This window comes from Chelonoidis abingdonii, chromosome 8 (genome assembly GCF_003597395.2).
Source record: "Chelonoidis abingdonii isolate Lonesome George chromosome 8, CheloAbing_2.0, whole genome shotgun sequence".
Classification (NCBI taxonomy): Eukaryota; Metazoa; Chordata; order Testudines; family Testudinidae; genus Chelonoidis; species Chelonoidis abingdonii.
This window is the reverse complement of record NC_133776.1, coordinates 92,938,517-92,963,733: the sequence shown is the minus strand read 5'-3', so window position 1 is coordinate 92,963,733 and position 25,217 is coordinate 92,938,517. Positions and strand designations below refer to the sequence as shown.

The 25,217-nt window shown below is 42.4% G+C and overlaps 1 protein-coding gene across 1 annotated transcript; it reads right to left on the bottom strand.

Annotated features, from left to right (window-relative positions):
- Positions 1 to 697: 697 nt before the first annotated feature.
- LOC116817177 (A-kinase anchor protein 17B) lies at positions 698 to 24,935 on the bottom strand. Its single transcript, XM_032767031.2, has 5 exons — positions 24,864 to 24,935; positions 12,668 to 13,448; positions 8,763 to 8,893; positions 6,858 to 7,095; positions 698 to 3,536 (listed from the first exon to the last, which is right to left on the bottom strand). The coding sequence occupies exons 2-5, from the start codon at positions 13,433 to 13,435 to the stop codon at positions 2,013 to 2,015; spliced, it is 2,661 nt and encodes an 886-aa protein (XP_032622922.1). The 5' UTR covers positions 13,436 to 13,448; positions 24,864 to 24,935; the 3' UTR covers positions 698 to 2,012.
- Between the last annotated feature and the right edge of the window lie 282 nt (positions 24,936 to 25,217).

Below are 25,217 nucleotides of genomic sequence, written 5' to 3'. Positions count from 1 at the left end.
GCCATACCCCACCCTTTTGCCATCCCATCATATTAACAATATGACTGAGGAGGCACTCTGAATAATGGTTACTTAAAGATTTATCCCATCTATGTATAGGTGGTTTTGTGCAATCAATTCAACTATAATAATTACTAGATACCAGAATGCAAATGTTTTATGGCTCCCCTGGACTTGGCTGGGTGGCCACTCAGAGGTTTCAACCCATTAAGCTTCAAAACTCTCAGCAATTGATTCACAATAGCTTGTGTCATGCACTTGGGTAACTTTTTGGTCTTTTTTCATAGCAGTATCAAATCCATAGATTCTATTTTTGTAGCTTGTACTAACTAGATTGTTTCACTCTCCTACCACTCCAGCATGCATTAAAGGAGTCTAATCAAAACAAGACTATTTTAGACTGCCTATAATCACTAAACCAGTGGTTCCCAAACTTGTTCCGCCACTTGTGTAGGGAAAGCCCCCTGGCGGGCCAGGCTGGTTTGTTTACCTGCTGCATCTGCAAGTTTGGCCGATTGCAGCTCCCAGAGGCTGCGGTTCGCTGCTCCGGGCCAATGGGAGCTGCTGGAAGCGGTGCAGGCCGAAGGACTTTCCCTGCACAAGTGGTGGAACAAGTTTGGGAACCATTGCACTAAAAACCTGGCCTTACAGTTCACTTCTTAGAGCCATATAAAAGAGTTTTGTTTGTTTGTTTTGAGGGGGGGGGCTTTTGTGAGCAGCTTCAAGACCCCATTGCCATTAGCTAGCAACTATTCAGCATTCTCTTTTGGGTTCTGCTCCACAGACAGCATCAGAGCATGGATTTGTCTAAATTAACTCAACAGGAAACAGGGCATTCTCCAACATCTGCATCCATCTCTTTCCTCAGTGTTAATTTCCTCTCATCTCCTGTAGATAAGGAGAAAAAACGAGTTATTTGAAGGAGATTTTCCCAGAAAAAGATGCTGGAGTGATGCAGCCATGTAGCTAAAGCATAATAGACTGAATCAAGATTAAAAGGGGAAAGCCAAATAGGAGAATTATTTCACTCCTGTTGGGAGATCAGAAAGCCAAATGTATAGTGCCTCAGTCAGTTCAAACAGTGCTGTACACTGTTCTTTCCCAGTTAATTTTTCCACAGTAATATGTCTCTAGAAGTATAGTTTTAGCCACTACATTATTTTACTGATCTTCAGAATTGCACATATTCGCCTTCCAAAATGTGATGAGCTGGTGAGTGTGCACTACTTATCCCCACTAAATCTTAACAAGCATAACAGGATGGCCATATATTTGCTATTGTGCATGGATTCGAGACAGATACATCGCCATCCAATTAGGTGGACAAGGATACTACTTTTCAGCTTTTACATTGTTCTTTGCAAATCTTGCACTCCCTAGAGAAGACCCAGCTCAACAGGTGGAAACTTGATGGCAGTGATTGGGACAGCCCCAGAAGACAGGGGGGAGCAGATGCTGGAGGAATGCAGGATGACCCCTCCTCCAGAGCTCTCATCCATTGGCCAGCCAGAGAAGGAGGGGAGCTGATTGGTCCCTTGCTCTCCCCTTTTATTAATTTAAACCTTAGCCCAGATCCTTGGGAGCCTCTTCTTGCTCCACTTCAGCAGCAGGATTTCTTAGGTTCCCAAGTCCAGGATAAAGAAGAATGACGGTGGCTTCTGCCACCAGGAGAAGCAGCACCCAGACAAAGGTATCATTTCCAGGCCACTTCTAACCTGGCTGCGTAGGTGCATAAAGAGCAGGGGTGTAGCTACAGCATCACAGCCACCCAAATGCAAACAGGCATCCTGCAGGGACTAGGCATGGTGCTGTGGTCTGTCTCCCACCCCAAAGAGTGCTGCTGCTGCACTAAACGACTGTCAAGCCCTTTAGGTGTCAGAGGAATCAGCGTCTCCTCCTTCTAAACTACTTTCAACAGTTAGGTGAGCTTGACTGCCAGAGTGATTGTGTCAGTAACCATAATTCTGCACAGAATCCTTAAACCTGTCAAACTGAGGAGTGTCATCTTGGTTCTATTTCACTTCCCCCACCTCACCTGCCCTTTGGCGAGATCTCTGAAGCAGAGAGGCATCAGCATGGATGGCATCCTTTGAAGCTGCTGCCATCACATGAAGTGTTTTGAATTTCATCTTATGGTGGAACATTTTGCTACATTTTCTCTGTATCTTTTTTAGAGATTCCAACTGTCTCCAACTCTCCATTTCAGAGAAGCCATGTTCATCAGGTAAAATGTTAGAGGAGGGCTTTTTTCTCTTTTTCTTCTTTTTGTGGGTATTTATCGCTTCTTCATTGGATTTACACTCACTTTTTCGCCCTTCGTGTCTCAATTTACTACTGCACCTCTTGTACGATTTTTTAAGCTTATGTCTACACTGCTTTGTCAAACCACTAGGGGTAGAATTTGAACAGAAACTACATTTGCTGGATTCATCTTCTGGATAATTTTGACCTACGTTTTTGACACAGACAAAGAATTTTCTCTCCATCTCTCTTGGGAGGGACCATGCTTTATTGCCATCACTGTAAACATCTTTATATCGTCTTTCTGTTCTCTTTGCCTCACTAAAATACTCAGAATCACTACTGATCTCTTCCATTAAATCCCTGAATTTGTACGTGTATGGTGGGGCAACTTCTCTTCTGTTATTGTCGTCTTTGGATTCTTTATCATGACTAGTATTAGTGCCTCCAAAAGAAGAATTATTAAATTCAGCATATGGTAAATTAGCGATATCAAGTGAATCATTCCACTGTACTTGGAATTTTGTTGTAAACCCTCCAGCATACGCCTTGTTTTTTGACACATTCTCTGTAGGCTCAGATTTCCGAATCATGATCTCCCATCTGTAATTATCATCCCCACTACAATTTCCCTTGTCAGGGTTTTGTACAAAACTCACTTCTGTAAAGCGTCGCCCATATTTGTTCTTCAAGTTGATCTGAAAGCCATTCCCATTATCAGACACTATCCTCTGCCACCAAGACTTGCTAACAGTGCTTTTTGGCTCTAGGCAGACACGTGCGTAGCTTGGAGTTTGATAATAGTTTAATAAATAATGTATAAACTCGTCAGTTTCATAAATCTTTTGCTTTTTGCAGTACCCTGTACCAGACACTTTTCCAGAGTGCACTGTCTTAAAAGGAGGACAGTCTTCTCTCTCGCGGGATTCTATAAGCTTGCAGTCTTGAGTAACTGTAATCTGTAAAGACTCACAGCCAGAGGAACTGTACGCATCCCTGCCAGTTAATTTACCAGTGCTTGCTGCAGTTGGATCATTTAAGATCGTTCTCACAAGATGACAAGGTGATGCAGTTAGATTACTTGGCACCTCTTCCTCACTAAAAGAGGTGTTACCCGTTTGGAAGAACTGATTGCTAAATTTTTTCTTATCCTTCAGTTCTTTGTGTAGAAGATAACGGGATTCTCTCTGCTCTGTCTGTGCATTTCGTAACTCTGTCTCAGGAAAGCAATCCTTTCTTATCTCTTCAGGGTACAGCAAGGGCTCCACTTTTTGGCTGGTCAACTGTGCAAAATCCTTCAAATAAAATCAGAGAAAATTACAACGTGAATGTAACAGACAAAATTTGTACAGAGAAACTATACCAAACTAAATTGTGAACTAACCTACAAGCAGTGCAAGTTTGCTCAAGTCAGGGCAGCTCTCCAGGTATAAATGAGGGTAGAATTTGACCTACTGTATCTAATTCAGGCCATGGTCAGACCAGCTTCTGCAGCTCACCTGTGAAAGTTGAGGGTATTCACTGTGTCACAGGATTGGGTCCTTAATTAGCTAGAATATTTGCCCTTTCAATAGAAGTCATTGGCTATACTGAGCTAACGTTGCTGCTTTTACCTGATTTGCATCCACTACAAAAATCATTTTAGTCACCCACTTTGACTATAGCATTGCACTAACTTCGCTAATTCTGTTAAAGTAAAGTGTTGCACTTTTGTAAATTGAATATCTTATCTAAGAATTATTAGACAAACTGCTTTAAATTACCCTATTTTGTAACAGCTGCAAATATGATAACTAATATCAAACTTTACAGGTGATGACACCAAAGGATTAAAAGGCCCTACATCTCTCTCCAAATCTTTTCTGTCTGGTTCCTCACCCTTTAAAACAGGTTTGTTTAAGACACCCCCACCTTCTGCAGAATTTAAAATGTTCTGCTGCCAGTTAGTTTTGAAGAGTACTAACTCACACAGATTGGCTGGTGCAGCCTCTGGCTGGTGCTTGTTGATGGGGGTTCCTAATTACTGTAAGTAATATTAAACATCAGGGGTTGAAAAAAATCCACTTGCCAGTGGCCAGTAGTCAGCTTTCCCTGGCAAGTGATGGTGCCTATCTTATTTACTGCAGTATTTAAGCTTTCATTTTAAAAAGTTTCTAGTCCATGTAGCTAAGAACAGAATCCTTCAAATGCAAATCAACATAGTGAGCATGTAGACAAATACTTCCAATACTGCTTCTCCTGCTCTGATTTTCCCAAAGCATCAGCAGAGTGAAACTAACAAAAGGTGTGTTGGATATGCTGTATTCCCTGGGCAGCAGTGAAACTTACAGGATTCATATCAATTTTACTCTGCTGTTGGGGCAGCTGTGAGCAGCAGAGGCAATAATGGAGCTATTTATGGGACAAGAAGGCCCAAAAACTGCAGAGACTGTCTCACAGGAGGCTGGGGCAGGATTATATTAGAAATAGCCCTTCATGTTTTCGGCATGGTCATGAGAACCAGGGAACTGATTCAATTTACCAGATACCTACTGGACAGAGACTGATACAAAAGATGAAGTCTCAAGCAGGGACAGAATCCCAACATTTTCCCTTATGTCCACATGCAAATGAATCTGTAAACTCCAGTGTTGTACCATATGACTGGAGAATTGCTAACATAGTTCCTATTTTTAAGAAAGGAAAAACAACTGATCTGGGTAACTACAGGCCTGTCAGTTTGACATCTGTAGTATGCAAGGTCTTGGAAAAAAATTTGAAGGAGAAAATAATTAAGGACATTGAGGTCAATGGTAATTGGGACAAAATACAACATGGTTTTACAAAAGGTAGATTGTGCCAAACCAACCTGATCTCCTTCTTTGAGAAGATAACAGATTTTTTTAGACAAAGGAAACACCTTGCGTTCCCTCAGCACTTTATTAGACTACTTCTCACTTTTGTGCCAAAGGTCAGAATACAAAAGATTAATATAAGGATTGTCACAAAACCGATCTCCTGAGACTTCTCACTAGTAACCTCCTGCAGGCTGACCACGTTCACTAGTTCTATTATGACCCCATTGTAGTCTCCTTGTACACAGTTACCTTTCCCACCTTTCAGTTTCATAATAATGATAACTCCATCTTTTCCTAATCTCAGCCAATAGACATTCCCTGTGTTGAACTGATTATCAAATCCACTTAGAAATCCAATGTAAAGATTAGATCTCAACCTACAAAGCTGGGAGGTATTGCCAATACAGAGAAGGACGGGGATATCATACAGGAAGATCTGGATGAACTTGTAAACTGAAGTAATAGAAATAGGATGAAATTTAATAGTGAAAAGTGCAAGGTCATGCATTTAGGAATTAATAACAAGAATTTTTGTTGTAAGTTGGGGACTCATCAGTTGGAAGTAACAGAAGAGAAGGACCTCGGAGTATTGGTTGATCATAGGATGACTATGAGCTGCCAATGTGATATGGCCGTGAAAAAAGCTAAGGCAGTCTTGGGATGCATCAGGCGAGGTATTTCCAGTAGAGATAGGGAGGTGTAAGTACCGTTATACAAGGCACTGGTGAGACCTCATCTGGAATACTGTGTGCAGTTCTGGTCTCCCATGTTTAAGAAGGATGAATTCAAACTGTAACAGGTGCAGAGAAGGGCTTCTAAGATAATCTGAAGAACATAAAACCTGTCTTATGAAAGGAGACTCAAAGAGCTTGGCTTGTTTAGTCTAACCAAAAGAAGGCTGAGGGGAGATATGATTGCTCTCTATAAATATATTAGACGGATAAATACCAGAGAGGGAGAGGAATTATTTAAGATGAGTACCAATGTGGACACAAGAACAAATGGATATAAACTGGCCATCAGGAAGTTTAGACTTGAAATTAGACAAAGGTTTCTAACCATCAGAGCAGTGAAGTTCTGGAACAACTTTCCAAGGGGAGCAGTGGGGGCAAAAGACATATCTGGCTTCAAGACTAAGCTTGATAAGTTTATGGAGGGGATGGTATAATGGGATAGCCTAATTCTGGCAAGTAACTGATCTTGACTATTAGCGGTAAATATGCCCAATGGCCTGTGATGGGATGTTAGATGGGGTGGGATCTGAGTTAGTACAGAGAATTATTTCCCGAGTGTCTGGCTGGAGAGTCTTGCCCACATGCTTAGGGTTTAGCTGATCGGCATTCTTGGGGTTGGGAAGGAATTTTCCTCCAGGGCAGATTGGCAGAGGCCCTGGGGGGTTTTCATCTTCCTCCGCAGCATGGGGCACGGGTCACTTGCTGTAGGATTCTCTGCACCTTGAAGTCTTTAAACCATTATTTGAGGACTTCAATGGCTCAGACATAAGTTAGGGGTTTGTTGCGGGAGTGGGCGGGTGAGATTCTGTGGCCTGTGTTGTGCACGTCAGACTAGACGATCATAATGGTACCTTCTGACTTTAAAGTCTATGACTCTATGAAAAAGGGATAGATTAACACTAGGGGCTTGCTATTAGGCCTTGCTAGCATTTCCCCAACTCCACGTCATCCTTCTCATCAGCCTCTGGCCATCAGCTATCTGGTAAATTTTTCACGCTCTACTAAACATCCTTTAAAACAGAATATTTTTAAAAAATATTCTTACTTTTACTCGGCTTAACAGCACTGTAAGCAGCCTTATAGACTCCACTCTTCTCTGAGCTAGCAGATATTTCCTCTCTTCCCATTCAGGCATATTCTCTGGCCACTGCTCTTCTTCAGCTGTTACCTTCTGTTGCTTTCTTGGGCGTTTCTCATCCCGATCTATCTGCCTGTGTTCTCTCCTCTTGAGCTTAGCCTTCCTTTTTCTTTCTCGAGCAATTTTTTCATCATCACGTCTTTTTCTAGGTAATTATTAATATGGGACAATTTAGATGACACTCATTTTACATGTTAACCCCTGGAGGGTGAAAAGTAGGATTTTAGTGTGCTAAGAGCAAGTGACTCAATGCTAGGAACGATTTGCTGTTACAATCAAGAAATCCTTGTACCTAGGGTAGCATGTTTTAAAGTCAATGGCATGCAAAGATTTAGGACAGTTTGAGTTTCTCTTGTAATCTTAAAACTCTTCTAATAATAATCTCTCTCTCGCTAAAGAATATACAGGTTGTTCATATTATAGTCTCTTCCAGGTCACTGCTTGAGAATGATTTGCCCCCTTCTCCTTCACTTTCAGTTAAAACGAACAACTAAGGTTCACAAACTTTTGGACCTAATCCTGCATTCCTTATGCAGGCAAAACTCTCCTAGAAGTCAATGTATAAAAATTAAATATTTTAAAGAAAAATTCAAATAATACGGATATTAAATTTGGTGACAGATTTAGAGATATTGCATCAGAGTTGCTAGATTTAGCATTTCGACTCTCGTTCCTACATCAATGGATATATTCATGGAATAATGTCCAGTGGCAGATAGGGTGGATCTGAAACACTCCCTATAGAAGTAGGAACTTAATGCAGTGTGACAGTTGTTCCGATACATCTGACAACATTGCCTTCAAGATAATAGCAATGATGGGAGATCGCTTACACACTGGGACTCTCCAGTCAATACTGAAGCATGAGGAATCCTGTCACGTGTTCTATACTGTATATTAATTTTACTTCAGGACACAGATAGGCTGCATATTACTACTTTGTGGTGTTACAGCAATTATGAAATACTACTACAAACAAGATCTTAAGCTACCAGGCTTCCTAGGTTTCCTCAGGTTCCTTCCAGCCCTACATATCTAGGAGTCTATGATTAAGCACATATCCAAATTGACTATAGGCTACCCTCTCTGTTAAAACTGTTAAAATATGCTGTTTTGCTGCCCCTTCCAACTACAGCATACATTATCAGTGATCTGGTGAGGACCACTTTGAGTAATACAACTGATCTAAGGTTTACCTTTAATCTTTGAGCAGTCAATACATTTCTGTAACCATATGTTCAGCCACTGGAAACATGGCCAGAAGGATGATTTGCCACCTTCCTGGGCTGATCTTGTCTCAGCTATTTACTGATCTACAGTTCCACTGCAGAAAAGACTCCTTAGGCCTTCACACAGTTTAAAACAAACTTTTAAATGGAGTTTGATAGATTACTAGAGTGACTGAAAGAAAAAGAAATCTTGGATCTGTAAGAGGAGAGGTACAGGGGAGGGAGCAACAAGGGCACATAGTGTTTTTAATTGAGAGAGTCCGGCAGATGTCTAGACAGCTCCAGACCACTTCTCCAATCACAATCCCCTTTTTCTATACATTCTGTAGGTCTACTACTCCTTTCTTAATCTAGTTCCCTTTGTGTGACATCTACATAATTGAAGATACTCTGCTTTTTTTCCTTTTGTTAAACCATATGAATTAGACAATATTCATCTTTCCTTTTAACATTATCTAACCCTTAACATTATCTAGGTTTGGGGGTATTACGTTGGGTGCTCCTCTCTTGAGATTTTGTTGGGAGCAAGACATGAGTGTAAATTTAAAGAAAGTAGAACACTCATTCAAAACAAGTTTCTCACCTTGCAGCCTCCTCTTCCTCTCTCTTTTTTTCCCTTTTTCTTTCTTGCTCTAGCTCTTGCAGCTTTTGTCTTTCCAGCCTTCTCTTTTTGATAGCTCCTTTGCTGAAATGTTTGGTTGTATCAAAAGTCACCTGTTCCAGAAGAAACCAAATCAGAAGACAGCATTGTTCATGAATTATAAAGAGACTAGCTGTCAAGTGATTAAAAAAATTAATTACGATTAATCGTGCGAATAATCACACTGTTTAACAGAATATCATTTATTTAAATATTTTTGGATGTTTTAGCCTTTTCAAATATATTGATTTCAATTATAACACAGAATACAAAGTGTACAGTGCTCACTTTATATTTGATTACAAGTATTTGCACTGTAAAAAAAAAACAAAAGAAATAGTATTTTTCAATTCACCAAATACATGTACTGCAGTGCAATCTCTTTATCATGAACTTGAACTTACAAATGTAGAATTATGTAAAAAAAAAACTGCATTCAAAAATAAAACTGTAAAATTTTAGACCCTGCAAGTCCACTCAGTCCTACTTCTTGTTCAGTCAATCGCTCAGACAAATAAGTTTGTTTATATTTGCAGGAGATAATGCTGCCCGCTTCTTGTTTATGTTGTCATCTGAAAGTGAGACTAGGCACTGTTATAGCTGGTGTCACAGGATATTTACATGCCAGATGCGCTAAAGATTCATATGTCTCTTCACGCTTCAGCCACCATTCCAGGGAACATGTGTCCATGCTGATGATGGATTCTCCTCAGTGGTGCAAGTAAAATCCACGTCTTATCAGTACGGGGGGGGCTGCACCAGCTAAGGGGGGCACGTGACCTCCCCATGCAACCCTCCATGTGACTCCTCCCGGCCCGGGGCCCCCCACGCTTTCCCCGTCCCCTCCCCACATCCCCATCCCCTGTTTCCTGGAGCAGAGGCGGGGGCATCTGTCCTCCTCCTGCTGCGCCAGAGACAGGGCTGGGGGAGGACGGGGAGAGGGAGCAAAGCTGGGGGCCGGCAGTAGAGCTGGTGTTCTGCTCCTTTCCCCACTGCTGCCCCTCCCAGCGAGGAAAGGAGCAGAACCCCCAACCCTGCCCCCCAGCCCTTTCCTGCTGCTGGGTTTTTTCGGGTACGCTGTACTGACTATAAATAGTTTGCCAGTACAGCGTACCGGCCTACTTGCACTGCTGGTTCTGCTCGATAACAATCCAAAGCAGTGCAACCGACGCATGTTCATTTGTTTTTTGGTAGTTCGGGTTCTGTAGTTTCTGTATAGGAGTGTTGGTCATTTAAGACTTCTGAAAGCATGCTCCACACCTTGTCCCTCTCAGATTTTAGAAGGCACTTTAGAGTCTTAAACTTTGCATCAAGTGCTGTAGCTATCTTTAGAAATCTCACATTGGTATCTTCTTTGTGTTTTATCAAATCTGCAGTGAGAGTGTTCTTAAAATGAGCAACACGTGCTGGCTGATCATCCGAGACTGCTATAATATGAAATATATAGCAGAATGTGGGTAAAACAGAGCAGGGGACATACAATTCTCCCTCAAGGAGTTCAGTCACAAATTTAATTAACGCATTATTTTTTTAACGAGCGTCATCAGCATGGAAGTATGTCCTCTGGAATGGTGACCAAAGCATGAAGTGGCATACGAATGTTTAGCAGATCTGGCACGTAAATATCTTGCAATGCCAGCTACTAAAGTGCCATGCAAATACCTATTCTCATTTTCTGGTGACGTAAATAAGAAGAGGGCAGCATTATCTCCTGTAAATGTAAACAAACTTGCTTGTCTTAGCGATTGGCTGAACAAGAAGTAGGACTGAGTGGACTTGTAGGCGCTAAAGTTTTACATTGTTTTGTTTTTGAGTGCAGTTATGTAACAAAAAAAGTGTACATTTGTAAATTGCACTTTCACAACAAAGAGATTGCACTATAGTACTTGTATGAGGTGAATTGAAAAATACTATTTCTTTTATCATTTTTACAGTGCAAATATTTGGAATCAAAAATAATATACTGATTTCAATTACAACACAGAATACAATACATATGAAAATGTAGAAAAACATCCAAAATATTTAATAAATTTCAATTGGTATTCTATTGTTTAACAGTGTGATTAAAACAGCAATTAATAGCAATTAATTTTTTTAATCACAATTAATTTTTTTTGAGTTAATCACATGAGTTAACTGTGATTAATCAACAGCCCTAAAAAAGACGACAAACTTGTCAATCTGCTGGGTCCTCTTATTTACACAAATAAAACACAAACAGCCTATACACCTTAGAAAGTCTCTAATCTATTTCTGCATAATTATATTTGAAACATGAGTGTTTCCTTCTGCCGGTTTTTAGCTGAGCAGACTGGATTATGACTTACAGAATTCACACTAATAGCTATCTCCTGTTCTCAAATATTACTATAAGCATTACTCCAAATCTCACCTTACCCTTTGCCATTAGAGGCTCATAACCTGTGACAATATGCCTTTGACAGCCTGTAGATGTTCAGTTTTGGGGATTGGAGGCAGGGCATTTTCAGTGGAGAGTCCCTAGCTGTGGAATTCCCTCTCTCTGACAGACTGCCAGAGCCTGAGTTTACTTATTTTCAGTGCACTGCGTGAGCCACATCTTGGTCAAGCATTTGCCTGACTACAGGCAATCAGTGGATTACAGTTGGCTGGTTGATACAGCAGGGGAGGCTGTCTGTTGAGAACTGTTTAACTCAATGTGATGCTGTGGGCACATTAAAAGACAACATCCATACAAACAGCGCTTTAGCCAAACTGGGAAACCAAGTCATTTGGAGCATGATTTCTAAACCATTGTGTAATGACTGCTACATATTCAAGAATCATAGATAATTTACATGCGTTGTGCTGAGCAAAATACTTAGAACCAGGCTTATCTCAATGACTAAATCTGACTTTTAGATGAATGCTGCTAAGCAGCTATGAGCTTTTGTAGGCATGCAGCTCTCCAATTTCCTTTCACAGCATAACACAGACCATGCCCCAAACAAATCCGTCCTCCAACATTGTTCACTATATCCACCTTAATCAAAGCACAGTGCCATGAGAAGCAAGGATACATCCTGCTAGTACAGGTTCAAAGTGACTATGAACATTTTTTGTAAAAAAGGCAGAAAGGAAGACTATTACTGACACTGCTTGGGGTTTACCAATGCAGAAGACAATGTCTTCAGAACAGCTCCTCCAGGCCTTGACTGCATCCCTCTCAGCTCCACTGCTCATCCAGTTGATTCATAAACTTAATAACTTTTCACTTTTATTTTACCAGTGGAGAAAAAGGTTTCAGGAAATCAACAAGCAAATACTTTTCCCAGGTCAGTCATACTAAGGGATTAAAATCTTCACTAAAATCTGGATTGAGGTCAACAATACTCAACCAAGCAGCAAATCCATACAAAATCTTTATGCAAACAAACCAGAGTGAATGCTGCTTCTGAAGAGACAGCCTTGTGGATGGCTCATCTGTGAGCCTTAACTCAGTGAGAATAGCTCACCAAAAAAGCCACAGCTTTATTTGTTGGGGGGGATCTATGAGGATGAATAGCTGTGAGAGCCATCTATCTATTCCCTCTCCTAAACAGCAGTGCTCCAGGTCTAAATTCCCACCTCAAGTATCCATCACTTAAATGTTTACATTGGCTAGCAAACAGCTCCCAATTTGTCTTTTTTTTTTTTTTAATTAAGATTTCAAATAGCAGTAATGACCTTCATGGCAGTCTCTGCAATAAATCTTGGTTGGGCCAGGGAATTTTATACTTTTCTGCTCTACCATTTCTGGTATTTGTCTACTATAGAAGTCTTTATGGTAGTGTATTTGGGCAAATATAGCATTGGCAGTATCAAAAGATATAGCCAGTAATGCTTACCTTCATGTTACATGCCAGAGCTTTTCCATCATCCCCTTTAAACATCAGCTTCATTCCCCTAAGTGACTCCATAGCTTTCACAAAAGCCGTGTACTCTTGGTACTGGACAAAAGCTTCAAATGTCTGTAGACCTCCAAAAAGGAAGTTATTTAAATTTCCTCCCACCATTTCTTCTCTATAAGGGTCAAGCATAGGGATATCTATGTTCTTGATCTTTCCAAAGCTTTCGAACACCACTCTTAAAACATCTTCACTCGGCTTTTCACTATTTGAGCCCTTTAGTGCAAACCATTTGCATGGCAAACCTTCAAAATAGATGCAATCAGGAATATCAGCGGTTTGCTCAGTAAGGTCTTCATTCGTAATCTCTCTTTTATTCAGGTAAGATGCCCACTCTTGTGGAGTTGGAAAGTCAGCATGTGCCTCGGTGGCCATCACCTTCAAGTCATCTTTAAAACCATTCAGTTTTATTACCTTTCCATGCAGTTTTTCCTTAAGTGTGAGGATCAACCTTTTAGTTTCTGCCTCTCCCTCAAATCGAATGAAATCCTTAGTGCTCTTTGAAACCCTAACAGTAGTAAATTGGTCTGGACAAATCATGTTCTTCAGCTTGTCCATCACTTCCCATTTAGAGAAAGATCGGGTAGATTCTGTGTGTTCTGGAAACATCACACTGATAGTCAGTTTTGCTACTGGTTTAAGATACAGATGCTGAGAAGCACAGAGCTCCATAGCTTCAGAGTTATCATACACTACAGTGATTGTCATTGTGTCCAATACCCTTTAGAAAAATAATTAAAACCATGTTAAGCTAAAAGACATGGAGTAAAAAGGGTAAAAATATCCTCTAGTGCAAAATTTAAGTGACTATCTTGGGATATAATTTCATTTAACATTCAGCTGAAATTATTAAGAAAAATTATACTGTAAATTTTTACTAGTCTATAATTTAAATTATAATGCAAATAAATTGTTTGGATAAATATACCTAGTAAGATGTTTCATCTAAAGATGCTAACTCCATATTTTCTATCATCAAACTAATATAAAAATAAGAGTCTACATTCTACTGCAACATGCCTGTCATAGCCTCAAGAGAGATCAGTAAGTCAAGGCAAAACCCTTGGAATACATTCCCCCACATCTGTGTACCAACGGCATAGGAATGATTAAAAACAGTAACCAAACAAAAATGAAGTTAAATACGTTCCTAACACCAATATTCTTTTCCAATTAAAAGAAAAATGCAGTCATTACTTGTACTAGGTTAGATAAATTACTAAATAATAATTTGCTCTATATATTATGGCCATGTATAAATTAATCAATCTAAGAGTAATCTGACACAATTGCTGGATAGCCTGTTCTTAAATGGCCTTGTTTCCAATGGACAAGTTTTACCAGATTTGACTGAAATATGTTAGCAAGCACCTCAGCTAGGATTTTGCAATCTTTATCAGGGAAGTCAGATGATCGTTCATCCATCATTCAGCATCCCTTTCAAGCACCAGAATCAGTGAGACAAGATGAGTTCTTACACTCTGTACTAATAAATTATCATTCACTGCTAATTCATAAATGTATAATAACTGGTTATTAACTGTTCTTGAAACCTTTGTGGAATTCCATCAAGATGCCACCAAGGCCGGGGTTCTGACATGTTTGTACAGATTAGTTTGTTTTCAGTTCTTTCCTTATTTAACTGGATCTTCTCTTTTCACAAAGGGGAAAAAATAGGTTAATTTACTGCTGGTTAAACCAACCACTAAATCAGCCTAAAACTTTTTTTTAATCTATAATTTATCTTAAAAATAAAACTGGAAATGCTAATTATCTCTTTACAACTATATAAACATCTTGAAGCAGGAAGTGAGGAAAAGATATTTTTCCCTAATGACATATATCACAATGCTTATACTAACACACAAACCTTATATTCGCTAAGAAATAATACCAATGAAATGTGTGGTTGGTTAAGGACTGAGAAGAAATGTCTAAAACCTGTACCATTAGAGGTAGCTCTCAGCTCAATACACTGTAATACAATCTATTCACACAAGGAAAATCGATCTCATATTATCGAAATGCTTGCAATTTAGCTTGTATGAATATATAAAATCACCTATGTGGATGAATCCACACATCAATATTAACAGCACAAAATGTTATCCTAATTGAATTAATGAGAGTATTCTGGAGACCGGACACTTACATGCAGATGGATTTTTACAGAATATTCCTAACTTAGGAAATGTAATATTGATAGAACCTATCTATGAGAAGAAAGAAATGCTGTTACTCAAGCTCTAGATCTTAACCCAACCAAATTTACCAGATAACCACACAATCTTAGCCAGTTTAGAAGATTAGGCTTGAAGCAAATCAAAAGCACCCCTTAACAACAAAACACTGCCTGAAGTGAAGAGACTGATGCAGAAATCATTAATACGGTGGGCTCAAGGCTGGGGCCACTGTTGATAAAAAATTAACCTTGGATCTCAGAACGAGGTTAATGTAAACAGGAAAGGTTGGATTGGACTCTGAGGAATGATGTTTTAAGACATGTCCATAACTGTGGCAAATGTGAAGAAATCATGCATCACTACCGAGGGACGTACTGACTGCCACTTCCAGCAGCTCCCATTGGCCTGAAGCAGCGAACCGCAGCCAGTGAGAGCTGTGATCGGCCAGACCTGCGGACGCAGCAGGTAAACAAACAGGCCTGGCCTGTCAGGGGCTTTCCCTACACAAGCAGCATCCCGAGTTTGGGAAATACTGCCTTACAACAAATGCCAGCACCTGATCACATATACAGGTCCATAGGTCTTGCTGCAGTTGGAAAACAATTTTTTTTCCTCAGCTATTATCCTATCAGAGATACAGCTCAAACCAAGAAAAGATATACACCCAGAGGGGCTCAAGAGACTGTACAGTTTAAACAACATTCAAAACACCCAAAAGAGAGCAGAGCACTTCCATACAGCCATTATTCTTGGAATGCCTCTGCCTCCAGTCAGTGTGTGTATATTTTGAAGATGATGTGGACTTCAGTGCAAGAAACGGCCTAGTGAATCAGAGTACCAACAAGAAACAGGTCTTGTGTGCTCTCTTAGGGTACGTCCACACTACCCGTCGGATTGGCGGGTAGCAATCTATCTATTGGGTATCGATTTATCGCATCTCATCTAGATACGTCGACTTCAGCTACGCTATTCTCGTAGCTGAAGTTAAGTATCTTACATCGATCCTGCCCCCCAGTGTAGACCAGAAGTTTGTATGAGGGCCTGATCTTGCAGGTAAAAAGATCAATATTCTCATAGAGCAACAGCTAGAACAGAGGCTGGAGCACTGCATTGCTGCTATTGAGGAACTGCACCAGATCAGAACTGACCAAAGCTTTGTCAGGCAAAGTTGACTGTATTGGAATTCATCTCTGAAATTAAAAATGTATATAATTTTGGTATATACATGTATATACATTGGACAAGGGTGAATCCCATTCTTGTTAGAAGAGCCAAGGTATTTATTGCGAAAATCACAACTACTGCAAAAAGCAAACACTGCTGATGCTGTTCACAGCTATATTGGTCCAATGTTCTTTGAGATAAACTACTATTTTCTGTTGGGGTTTTTTTCATAGACTCTACGACTGGAAGGGATCTCGAGAGGTCATCGAGTCCAGTCCCCTGCCCTCATGGCAGGACCAAATACTGTCTAGACCATCCCTGACAGACATTTATCTAATCTACTCTTAAATATCTCCAGAGATGGAGATTCCACAACCTCCCTAGGCAATTTATTCCACTGTTTAACCACCCTGACAGTTAGGACTTTTTCTTAATGTCAACCTAAATCTCTCTTGGTGCAGTTTAAGCCATTGCTCTTGTTCTATCATTAGAGGCTAAGGTGAACAGTTTTCTCCCTCCTCCTGATGAACACCCTTTTAGATACCTGAAAACTGCTATATGTCCCTCTCGTCTTCTCTTTTCAAACTAAACAAACCCAATTCTTTCAGCCTTCCTTCGTAGGTCATGTTCTCAAGCCTTTAATGATTCTTGTTGCTCTTCTCTGGACCCTCTCCAATTTCTCCACATCTTTCTTGAAATGTGGGCCCAGAACTGACACAATACTCCAGCTGAGGCCTAACCAGCGCAGAGTAGAGCAGAAGAATGACTTTTGTGTCTGCTCACAACACACTGTTAATGCATCCCAGAATCACGTTTGCTTTTCCGCAACGCATACATTGTTGACCATATTTAGCTTGTTGTCCACTATACCCCTAGATCCCTTTCTGCCGTACTCCTTCCTAGACAGTTTCTTCCATTCTCTATGTGTGAAACTGATTGTCCTTCCTAAGTGGAGCACTTTGCATTTGTTTTTATTAACTTCATCCAGTTTACCTCAGGACCATTTCTCCAATTTGTCCAATCATTTGAATTATGACCCTGTCCTCCAAAGCAGTTGCAATCCTCCCAGTTTGGTATCAGTCTGTACTTAATAGCGTACTTCTATGCCAACATCAAGTCGTGATGAAGATATTGAACACAGCCGTCCAAACAGACCCTGCAGAACCCCACTTGTTATACCTTTCCAGCAGGATTGAGAAGCATTAATAACACTCTCTGAGTACGGTTATCCAGCCAGTTATGCACCCACCTTATAGTAGCCCCATCTAAATTGTATTTGCCTAGTTTATCGATAAGAATATCATGCGAGATCATATCAATGCCTTACAAGTCTAGGTATACCAACATCTACCACTTCTCCTTATCCACAAATTCGTATCCTTCAAAGAAAGCTATCAGATTGGTTTGAACCGACTTGTTCTTACAATCTATGCTGGCTATTCCCTATCACCTTACCACCTTCCAACTGTTGCAGATGATTTCCTTAATTACTTGCTCCATTATCTTCCCTGGCACAGAAGTTAAACTAACTGGTCTGTAGTTTCCTGGGTGTTTTTCTTTCCCTTTTTATAGATGGGCACTATTTTGCCCTTTTCCAGTCTTCTGAATCTCTCCTGTCTCCCATGATTTTCCAAAGATAATAGCTAGAGCTCAGATACCTCTCTATTAGCTCCTTGAGTATTCTAGATGCTTCATCAGGCCTGGTGACTTGCAGGCATCTAACCAAGCTGCCTTCTACTTTCAAATTCTCAATGAGTTCCTCCCATTTGTTAAAATCAAGTCTAGACAGCCTCAGTAGCTTTTTCAACCTTCTGAAATAAAAAGTTGTCTGCAATGCAGTCCAAAATATTGGATAGTCTGTGCACCACGGTGTTATTTTCCCAACATATATCTGATAGTTGAAGTCCCCATCACCACCAATCTTGGGCTTTGATGATTTTGTTAGTTGTTTAAAAAGCCTCATCCACCTGGTTAGATGACCTGTAGTAGACTCCTAGCACGACATTCACCTTTTTTTACCCCTTTTAGCCTAACCCAGAGAGTCTCAACACTTCTGTCTCCTACGTCATCTCCACCTCAGTCCAAGTGTGTACATTTTTAATATATAAGCAACACCTCCTGCCTTTTTCCCGTCTATCCTTCCTGAGCAAGCTGTACCCATCCACACCAACATTTCAATCATGTGTATTATCCCACCAAGTTTCAGTGATCCCAACAATGTCATAGTTGTATGTATTTATTAGCACTTCCAGTTCTTCCTGCTTATTACCCATACTTCTCACATTTATATACAGGCATCTAAGATACTGGTTTGATCTTGCCTCCCAGTTTTGCCCTGACCCTCCTTTCTCTCTGCCATTATAGCCCACGCTCCCTCTTGTTTCCAACCCATCTCCCAGGTCTCCATGTTTTACTGGGAGTTGAGTTCTCAGTACCTCTGTAAATCAGGTCTAATACTATTTCTTTTAGGTAGTAGAGAAAAACTATATCACTTTTGGATAATCATCCACATATACCAATGGACAAACAAGCCTGGTTCTTCCGTCAGGGTCCTAGCCCACACCAATACCAACTACAAAACACTGCTGCAGGAAAATAGTGCTCTAGCCTTTGGGCCACACTACACTGAGCCTCAGTTGACCTGGGTTCTACTCCTAGTTTTGCTGCAGGGTAAGCTGCTTCATCCATGGGGGGAGAGAGAATGATACTTCCTCACCTTTGTAAGGTGCTTTGATGAAAAGTGCTAAGCAAGACCTAGGAGGTGATGCTATGTTGCCCTTTCTGACACAACACAAAATAAGGTTTTTATATATCTGGCTCTCACCTCTGAGTGGTCTAACCACTGAGCTATGGGATATTCTGATGCTTATTTGACTTAAACAGTCACTGGGACAGAGTGAAAATGAACTTGCAGTTTGGTGGTTAGGGCATCCATCTGGGAGGTGGAAGACGCAAGATCCGTTTCCTTTGGCCTCGCCATGCTTTCATTATTTAACCGCAGTGGAATAGATTCAACAGGAGAACGCCCACATCAGAATATCCCATAGACAAGTGGATCAAGCATTCTTCTGAGAGGTGTGAGACCCTGTTCGAATTCTTTCTCCTCCTCTGGTAGAGAGGAGGGAATTGAACCTCAGTCTCCCACATCGCCAGTGAATGCTCTAACCACTAGGCTCAACCTAATAAGGTGGGTAGCAGCAGCACCACCTCCACTGAAGAGGATCCGGTTCAGAAGGAGGCCTCCAAGTACACTGACTGGACCAGGCCTTGCACATGATTTAAGCATTCGGTCACCTATCTTCCCCTGGTTTGTGAATCACTGTGGGGTTTAGGCAGAAGACAGGTCTGGTTGCCTAGAGGGAGGCAGCAGAGTGGATACACAGAAGCAGAAACTTGGTGCCTAGGGAACTTTAACCTTGACAATTTCAGCGCTGGGTGAGTTTAGGCGCCTACAGGGTTTGGCATGAATTTTGTGGGTCATGCTGGAGCCAAAACAGGGACTTAAGTGCCTAAAAGTTTTTTTTCTCCTCCTGATGATAGCTCATCTCGATTAGACTCTTCCTGTTGGTATGCATACTTCCACCTTTTCATGTTCTCTGTATGTACAAATATCTCTTGTCTGTGTGTTCCATTCTATGCATCCGAAGAAGTGAGTTGTAGCCCACGAAAGCTTATGCTGTAATAAATTTGTTAGTCTCTAAGGTGCCACAAGTACTCCTGTTCTTTAAACACCTAAGTATCTTCGTGGATCTTAAAGGACAAGAGGAAGAAGGCAGCCCTTGAGAGAGGGAGAAGCTGCCTCGCCCACAGGCTGCCCTTGCAATAAGGAGAAGGATGCACAGCCTAGAAATATAAGTTCTTATATATTTCACTGTAGCAGCACGAATTGTACCTAGTGAGCTTAATTCTTGCTTTGTACAGGGCCAGATGCGTTACATGTGCTGTCTCCTTGGTTTTAGTTTGATTTATCTCTGTATTCTTAATGAGACTGTTTGAATTTCAGATGGTTGTGAGGCAAGGTCATTGTGGTGTGTCGATTCAGGAAAGAGTCTTCTGACCTCTTTTGAGAGATGACTGGGGAGAAATCAATACCTATTCTAGAGCACACCATTGAGAAAGCTGCTAAAAAGTGCAATCTTGAAGAGGAATGGGGAAAGCCATTCGACCACAAGGAGTGGCAAAAATAGAGTCTCAAAGATTATGACTTCAACTTTCAATGTGTTTTTTTAGTATATACCTAAAATGTTCCAGGTTGTTATTAGTGCATATAGACTCCCAGCTGATGGGGTTGTTTTTAATAGTAAGTCATGTTTTTAGATATGGTTTAGATACTATGGAGATGGGTACTACAAGAAAACTACATTTAATAAGTGGCAGTCATGGCACAAGTCAAAATAATTCCCTCCTCCAACAGCACAAGGAGTTCATCTAGGGCATTGGAGTTGCCAGGAGCATTCATTTAATGAACTGTTTTAGACAAGAGGTCTCGATGACAGAGTTTCCAGAAACAGGGACAGTCCATACAATTTGCTCTAAGAAAAGTTAGATAATTGTAAACAGTACCGGTGGCTAAAATTACTTCTGTCCACATGACTGATGAGTATTCCACTAAAGGCACTTAATGTTGGACATTATTGGATAGGAAAAAAAGGAGGGCTGTTGATTAATCGCAGTTAACTCACGCGATTAACTCAAATTAATTGTGATTAAGAATTAATCATGATTAATTGCAGTTTTAATTGCACTGTTAAATGATAGAATATCAATTGAAATTAAATATTTTTTTATGTTTTTCTACATTTTCACATACACCTCTACCCCGATATAACACGACCCGATATAATACAAATTCGCATAGAACACAGTAAAGCAGCACTCCGGCGGGGCGGGGCTGCGCGCTCTGGCGGATCAAAGCAAGTTCAATATAACGCAGCTTCACCTATAATGGGGTAAGATTTTTTGGCTCCCGAGGGCAGCGTTATATCAGGATAGAGGTGTATGTTATATTCTGTGTTGTAATTGAAATCAAATATTACAAATATTTGAGGTGCAAAAATGATAAAAAATGATATTTTTCAATTCAGCTCATACAAGTACTGTGGTACAATTTGTCTTTGTCATGAAAGTGCAACTTACAAATCTACATTTGTTGTTGTTACATAACTGCACTCAAAAAACAAAAATGTAGAACTTCAGAGGTTACAACTCCAATCACTAAGGGCTTGGCTACACTAGAAATTTCGGAGCGCTGTCGCGGCAGCGCTTGGAAGTGTGAGTGTAGTCAGAGCGGCAGCGCTGGGAGAGAGCTCTCCCAATGCTGCACGTAAACCACATCCCTTACGGGTGTAGCGTGCAGCGCTGGGAGCCGTGCTCCCAGCGCTGCCACCCTGATTACACTGACACTTTACAGCGCTGTATCTTGCAGCGCTCAGGGGGGTGTTTTTTCACACCCCTGAGCGCGAAAGTTGCAGCGCTGTAAAGTGCCAATGTAGTCATGGCCTAAGACAAAGAGTCTATTTACATTACAGGAGATAATAGTCGCCTCTTACTGTATTTACAATGTCCACCAGAAAGTGAGAAACAAGCATTTACATGGCAATCTTTGTAGGCTGCATTGCAGGGTATTTCACATGCCCAGAGATGCTAAACCATTCGATGCACTTCATGCTTCGGCCCAACCATGCCAGAGACAGGCTTCCAGCTGATGACACTCATTAAACAATCATGTGTTAATTAATTTGTGACTGACTCCTTGAAGGAGAATTGATGTCCCCTGCTGTTTATCCATCATTGCTACCATTGATTTCATGTTAGCAGTCCAAGATGAGACCCAGCACTAACAGATTTGACAAAACACAAAGAAGGTACTAGTAGATTTCTAAAGAATGCAAATAGCAACTCAGCCAAGTTCTAAGAATCTAAAGTCTTCCCAAAATCTGATGAGGAGACATGGGCGGAGTATGCTGTCAGAATCCAAAGAGCAGCACCCCCGTGCCGAACCACAGATACCCAAACTACCAAAACAGAAAATCAACCTTCTGCCTGGAGGCATGTAAACTCGAAGTAGAAAATGAACATGCGTCGATCTGATGCTTTGATTCTTATGAGAAGAACTCGTCATCAGCATGGATGCATGTCCTGGAATAGGGGCTTGAAGCATGAAAGGACATATGAATCTTAGCGTATCTGGCATATAAAATCTTGTGACGCTTGCTACAAGCCATGGCCATGACAACACCTGTTCTCACCAGCAGCGGCTCCAGGGACCAGCGCTCCAAGCACGTGCCTGGGACGGCAAGCCGCAGGGGGAACCCTGCCAGTGCCTGCAAGGGTGGCAGTCAGGCAGCCTTCGGCGGCTTACCTGCGGGAGGTCCACCAGTCCCATGGATTCAGCGGCCAGTACACCAAATCCGCGGGACTGGGGACCTCCCAGAGGTGCACTGCCGAAGGCAGACTGCCTGCCGTGCTTGGGGCAGCAAAAAAGCTAGAGCAGCCCCTGGTTCTCACTTTCAGGTGACACAGTAAAAAAGAAGCAGGCAGCATTATCTCCTGCAAAGGTAAACAAACCTGTTTGTCTGAGCAACTGGCTGAACAAGAAGTAGGACTGAGTAGACTTGCAGGCTCTAAAGTTTTACACTGTTTTATTTTTGAATGCAGTTTTTTTGTGTATAATTCTACATTTATAAGTTCAACTTTCATGATAAAGAGATTGCACTGCAGTACTTGTATTAGGTGAATTGAAAAATACCATTTGTTCTTTTACAGTGCAAATACTTGTTATCAAAAATAAATATGAAGTGAGCACTGTACATTTTGTATTCTGTATTGTAATTGAAATCAATATATTTGAAAATGTAGAACAAAATTTTAAAAAAATTAAATAAATGGCATTCTATTATTAACAGAGTGATTAATTTTTTTAATCACTTGACAGCCCTAGAAAAAATAGATCCCATTAACTGGAACTGTCACAAGATAACAACAATACCTTGATCCAACAAGACACTTGTTCAAATCCAGCTCGGGTTAGCAGGGAATAGAAGTCAGACTCCTGACCGTTGGTAATATGTGAAATTAATTCAATTGTCACAGTTTGCAGCTATTAGACAAGTGTCACAACAGATACCTCTAGGGTGCCATTTATGGTAAGCTCAGCAGAGACATCAGGGACAGAATGGGTCATGGAGACTTGTCCCACAGGTGGTCCCTCCTGGACAGGGAGATCGGTAAGCAGCTTGCTCTACGTGGCCTGTGAGTAATTGTGGGTTTCACAACCCAGCGCCATCACACCAGAACATTTCACAAGCAAAAATTAAAAAAAAAAAAACTAAGGCAAACAAGAATAAAAAGTTACCATAAGGATAGCTCACAGAATATAGGGACTACCTCTGCTTTCACTAGACACCTACCCTTGTCTTTCAGTTTCTGAAGACAAATGCCTATCAAGAGATCATCACCAGAGCAGACACTGAGCTAGTGGCCAAAGGGCAGAGAAGGGAGATTATCTGCTAGAGTCAAACTACCACTGAACATTATGTTGTACAGGGGATCATTTTCTAGCCATTTATGGGTCTATTATTACTCCACCTGAAGTCATGGGCAGGATTCTCACTGAGTCAGTGGCAGCAGGATCCAGCCCTATATTCCTTGGAGTTTGTTGGCCTGTTTCCCACCACTGCTAGCTCTGTTTTTAATGAAGCTGCACTGGAAGTGTTAGTAGAGATGGACTGCTTGCAACAGACACTGATTTCAGCACCACATCCTCAAATACTGCTGATCTAACCAAGCATGCCTCCACCACATGGAGTTGAAAATGGTGTCTGCAACCAGATGCCTGTCCACAGGAACGCTCCCCACCCAGTTCACTTAACCGGGTTGGGAAACGTGTCCTGCTCCAGACAGCCCAAAGCACACCTTTGACTCAGCAGTTTCTGTCCTTAACTCTTCCAGAGTTAGTCCCTTATCTCCATTAATGCCTGATGAGTGCATCCCCCAACCACCCACCTGGCCCTCACCCTAGCCAGCTCCCTGACCCCCAGCCCCCACCTTCATCCCAACCTGCCCCGAGCCAGCTCCCTGACCCCCTTTCGCCCCCAGCCAGCTCCCTAACCCCCAGCCCCCTTCACTCCAACCCACCTCCAGCCAGCTCCCTGACCCCCTTTCACCCCCAGCTCCAGCCAGCTTCCTGCCCCCGCAGTTCCCTCTTCACCCCAGCCTGCCCCCAGCCAGCTCCCTGACCCCCTTTCAACCCCAGCCAGCTCCCTAACCCCCAGCCCCCACTTCACACCAGCTAGCTCCCTGACCCCCTTTCACCCCCAGCTCCAGCCAGTTCCCACTTCACCCCAGCCAGCTCCCTGACCCCCCAGTTCCCCCTTCACCCCAGCCTGCCCCCAACCACCTCCCTGACCCCCTTTTGACCCAGGTCCTTCACCCCAGCCCCCCCAGCCAGCTCCTGACCCCCTTTCACCCCAGCTCAGCCATTCCCCTTCCATCCCACCGAACCCCAGCAGCTCGCTGACTCCCTTTTCGCCCAGCTCCACCAGTTCCTGCCCCCCAAGTTCCCCCTTTCACCCCAGCCCCCCAGCCAGCTCCCTGACCCCTTTCGCCCCCAGATCCAGCCAGTCCCCCTTCACCCCAGCCGCCCAGCTCCCTTGACCCCTTTCGCCCCCAGCCCCGTAGTCGCCCAGCGCCTGCCACAGTTGGCGGCCCCGCCCCACCGGGCCCAACCGCGCCGCGCTCAGGTCGGGCGGGAAGCGGCGGCCCAGTGCCCCCGGAGCGGTCGCTCTTACCCCTCAGGCCGCCGCTCCGCCTGCCCCCATCGGCCACATGCACTTCCGGGTTCGCCCCCCGGTCGGGGCGGAGCGTGGCGCACGCCGGAGCCAGCCGCCGAGAGGGCCCGCGGGCCGGAGCTGCCGCGTCCGCCACTAAGCGGGGGGCTCCGGGGTCCCCAGGAAAGGGGAGTCCGTGCCGGGCTGCTGGCTGCCCGCCGACGCCAGTGAAATAAGGGCACAGGGTGGTCAGGCGCGAGGAGCAGCGGGAGCCGTGGAGACCCGCCGGGACTGAGCCGCGGGGTCATAGCCCGGGCGAGCTGGAACAAATCCCCTGGCCTGTGTGACACCCGTGGTCAGACTAGATGAGCTAGT